At 45.6% G+C, this 4,759-nt stretch overlaps 1 protein-coding gene across 1 annotated transcript; it reads right to left on the bottom strand.

Annotated features, from left to right (window-relative positions):
- Positions 1-1,443: 1,443 nt before the first annotated feature.
- LOC125608791 (early nodulin-75-like) lies at positions 1,444-1,818 on the bottom strand. Its single transcript, XM_048779295.1, has one exon. It carries the CDS (start codon positions 1,816-1,818, stop codon positions 1,444-1,446), a length of 375 nt encoding a protein of 124 aa, XP_048635252.1.
- Between the last annotated feature and the right edge of the window lie 2,941 nt (positions 1,819-4,759).

The following is a 4,759-nucleotide window of genomic DNA, read 5'->3' as shown; positions in this document are numbered from 1 at the left end:
TGGAATTAGGATAATTGAGGATTCAACGATTGTGTGAAACGATTGATGCTAAGAATTGCTATATATATGTATATACATAGTTATGAGTAGGGATTATGTGATGAGGGCGTGAGTTCAGAGATGTCTGAGCTTCTACGCTACGGTGTGGTATGGGCGTGAGTTCAGAGACGTTTGAGCTTCGACGCTACTGTGTGGGGCGTGGTGCGGAGACGTTTGCATTCGAAGCTACGATGGGCGGGGGTACAGAGACAGACTGTACTAGCGACGCTTCGAGTATATGTATATATCCTTATGAGGAGATGCGCGGTGCAGAGTGTAGCTATGTACTATAAGCGCATGAGTTGTAACAGCTAGTCCTCTAGCCGAATATTGATTGTTCTGTGTGGTGTAATAGGCACCGTGTTTGTTTCATGCTAGAGCTAGGCCTACATTTTAGTAGTGCTATGAACTCAGTCTGTGGTTTACGGTTTAGCATCCCATACGTCCCTGGGCAACTCCCCTGTTGCTCACCCCTCCTCCGTTCCCCCTTTCAGGAGAGACCGACGAGCAGGAGTTATTATCGGACCGGTGCTATTGGGCTTTTGGGCTTCTATCGCTTTTATCGTTATCGGGCTTTTAGGCCTTTGGACTTTTATCGCTTTTGTTATTTCCTATTTCAGACTTTTGATTTATGTCGTATTTTATATTTCAGATGTTATCGATGTTGGGCCTTTAGGCCTTATGGCATCGTATTGACTTTTATATTTATAAATGGGGATTTCATAAACTATTATTTATCGAATTATATTTTTATTATTTCGAAAGTGACGGGTGTCACAAGTTTTGGTATCAGAGCTATTTAATTATCATAATATTTTATTATGTAAATCGGAGTGTCACAATTTTGGTATCAGAGCTATTTATTTATCGTAATATTTTATTATGTAAATCGGAGTGTCACAATTTTGGTATCAGAGCTATTTATTTATCGTAATACTTTATTATGTAAATCGGGGTGTCACAATTTTGGTATCAGAGCTATTTATTTATCGTAATATTTTATTATGTAAATCGGGGTGTCACAATTTTGGTATCAGAGCGGGGTTTCATCCCGGCTCCGACCCGGGATGGCGATTTTGGAGACCTGGTTTTATTCGGTTTTACTCGGTTTTGACGGTTTTAGACGATTTCAAAAACATTTCGGGGATTTGGAAATTTTCAAAATGAAAATAAATAGCACCTTTTCGTTCGGTATCACTCCATCTTAAATGTTGGTATCCAGAGTTCGGAAGAAGTTAACTTTTTCGCTTCCCTTTCAGATGCCGCCCAGGAAGAGAGTTGTTCGTACTCAGACCGCCAGAGTTGCTAGACAGGCTGAAGATGAGCATGTTCAGCCCGCAGTTCCGCAGCAGGCGACTCCACCGATTGATCAGGAGGCCATGAGACAGATGGTTCAGGATGCCGCTAGGAAGGCTGCTCAGGAGGTAGTTCAGCAGATTGCCCAGGAGGCAGCCAGGCAGGCCGCTCAGGAGGCTGCCCGAGTAGCTGCTTAGGAGGTTGCTCGTCAGATGGCTGCAGTTCAGCAGGCTCCTCAGGTTCAGGTGCAGCAGGGTCCGCAGATTCGGGTTCAGCAAGCTCCACCGGCTCAGGTCCAACAGGATCAGTAGATTCCCGCTCAGCATGATCATCAGGATCCCGTTCAGAAGGTTCCCCTTCCACAGGTTCCACTGCAGCAGGGTCCAGCTCAGCAGTTTGCTCATGGTGTTCTGGATCCACCACCACCACCACGGCGACCTCATGTTTACCCGGTTTATGATGAGAGGGTCTACACGCTGACATGTCAGATGAGGAACATAGATATGGAGCATTTTAGTGGGACAGTGGATGCTGTAGCTGCACATGATTGGAAGTTAGCCTTGCAGCGGAAGCTGGAGATTATTGAGTGTCCACCAGAGTTGTCGCTCAGATTGACTATGAAGTACCTTCGTGGAGATGCTATTATATGGTGGGAGAGAATACGATTGAGTCACTTTGGGCCAGAGAGGCTTACCTTTGCAGACTTCATCCGAGAGTTCGATAGGAAATACTTTCCGAAGGAAGCTATGGATATGAAGAAATGCGAGTTCGAGCATGTAAGCCAGGGTGAGATGTCTATCAGGGAGTATGAGGTTGTCTTTAACCAACTTCGCAGGTTTGCTGGAGAGGACATTTTAGAGAAAGACCTGATGAGGAAATTTTTGAATGGGATGCGAGTAGAGATTCGGAACAGGTGTCGTGTCGTCACTTATCACAGATTGGGAGACTTGGTGGAGAAGGCTGCCGAGCAGGAGGCAGGTTTGGCAGAGGAGAAGAAGTACTTCAAGGCAGTACAGCCTAAGTTTGGAGGTACTTCAGAGGCACAGCAGAGGACATGGGACAAACCGAGCATACAGTGCTTTTATTGTGGAAAGATGGGACATAAGAGTAGGGTTTGTCGGAGTAGGCTATTTGATACCCAGGTTGCGCCACGAGCAGCGGCAGCAGCACCAGTAGTGGATGTTAGAAACTGTTTTGGTTGTAACCAACCTGGTCACATTTTCAGACACTGTCCGAGGAGGGGTAATGCAGCGCTTCCACCACCACCGAAGCGTCTAGCCATCGCTCCACGTGCGTTTGCGGTTGGAGATCCCCATGGAGCTGAGCCGATAGCGGGTATGTATTCTTATCATACTTGCTTTTGTTGAGTATTTGTGGTTTTGTGGTTATCTTGTATAGTTCGAGATTAGTGAATCTCGTGTATGATTGGTTGTGGTTGGTGTGAGTTACCTCACACCTTATTTGACTCAAGAGCTTTTCATAGTTTTCTGAGTCCGCGTTTGGTTAAGTTTTAGTTTTTTTTTTTGAGGATCTTCTAACCGAACTATAAGCAGATTAAGATTGTTGTTATGGAGAGTTTGTTGTTATGGAGAGTTTGAGAGCGATCAAGATTCATCGCAATGTACCTGTTATCATTTGAGTACTATGATGACACCATCGAAGTTTTTTTATGGTGGGTCTAGTCGTACACCACTTTGTTGGACCAAAGTGGGGGAGAGACGTGAGATAGAACCAGCAATGATTCAAGCGATGATAGAGCAAATGGAAATGCTTGAAGCTTGGGTTAGGAAGCCCATGACCGTCAGAAGAGTTACGTGGATAAGCGCCGTAAGATTTGGATTTTGAAGTTGGCAACCTAATAAATCTGAAGGAGGATGTTTCAAGAAGAATCAAAGACTCGGAATCTAAAGAAACTTAAACCGAGATATATGGAATCATATCTCATTATTGGTCAGCAAGTGAAATCAGTCCAGGGAGTGGTGACCATTTTGCTAGTGACCATATTGGTCAAGGATCGTCGGGAGGAATAAGATTTAAGAGGAGACCTGGGAATCCGTGCTCCAGATGAGGATTGACTATTGGAGACTTTTTGGTTGGTTTTAGGCAGTTAAGTTATCACTTGAATTCGGGGACGAATTCCTTGTAAGTAGGAGAGAGTTGTAACGACCCTAAGTTTGGTTTGCGAATTTATTAGCCGGCTAAGTCATTTACATTTATCTGAGGAAAATTATTTGCCTATAAATATCCACCTCTACATTGGTTTCTCCTCCTGCACCAAAAAAATAATAAAATGAGAAGTTAGAGAGAAGAAGAAGTGAAAAATAAAAAGAGTGAGAGAAAGAAAGATAGGAACCACTGCATGCTGCCACCAGGAGTCCTCGCCGGAGCCACCACACGCCAGGACATCGTCAAGCTCGTCATCACCATCAACCACAGCTGAGAATCGCCGGAAACCGCCGCCTCTTAATCTTTGTTTTCGTCCGTTCAGTAAATCGGCCATATCTTCCTAACCGTCGCGAGTCTCGCGCATGCAGACCCACTATCGTGTTTCTCTCATCGAGACGAAGCCGTAGCCACCGACCACGCCGCAATCGGAGTCCGGACGAAGCCGCTAGAGCCTCCGAAAGTTTTGCCTCTGCGCACTCGTGAGTTACACGCGCCGCCGCCGGAAATCGTCTCCGCCGCTTTCGCCGCCATCGCCCGCCGCCGGACCACTGCCTCGCCACCACCTGGATACCGTCGCTTCTGCTGTGCTCCGCCTTCTGTTGTCGCCGTTGCCGTCGGTGACCGTCGCTGGCGACTCGCACCCGGCTGAGTCGACCCGGTGAATCAACTCGGTGACTCGGTCAACCGATTGGTTTGACCGGTTTAAATTGATTTCGGTTCGGTTAGGGTAAACCGGTCGGTTAGGACAAATTGATTTCTGGTCAAGGGTTGACCGGATTGACCTTTGACCAACGAGTTGACTTTTTCATAAACCTTGACCAGACCTGTTTTAAACCGTTCAAAAGACGTTCTTACGCGATTTCTCACCCTGATTTCAGATTTGGAGTCTATTTGAGCCTCTGGAGTTCATAGATACCACTTCTTCTTGTTGCTAAGGTGAGGGCTACTCCGTTAAATCCCGAGCTAGTTTAGTACTACCATTTTCGAAAGTTTAGTTTCGAAACATGATCCGTCTTTGTGAATCGAGTCTGTTTGAGAGCTTGCTTGTTCATTATTGATATTGATTGTTAACCGGAATTAGGATAATAGAGGATTCAACGATTGTGTGAAATGATTGATGCTAAGAACTGCTATATATATGTATATACATAGTTATGAGTAGGGATTATGTGATGAGGGCGTGAGTTCAGAGATGTCTGAGCTTCGACGCTACGGTGTGGTATGGGCGTGAGTTCAGAGACGTTTGAGCTTCGACGCT

The sequence above is a fragment of the Brassica napus genome, chromosome A1, assembly GCF_020379485.1.
Source record: "Brassica napus cultivar Da-Ae chromosome A1, Da-Ae, whole genome shotgun sequence".
Taxonomy (NCBI): domain Eukaryota; kingdom Viridiplantae; phylum Streptophyta; class Magnoliopsida; order Brassicales; family Brassicaceae; genus Brassica; species Brassica napus.
This window is presented reverse-complemented; position numbering and strand designations above follow the sequence as displayed.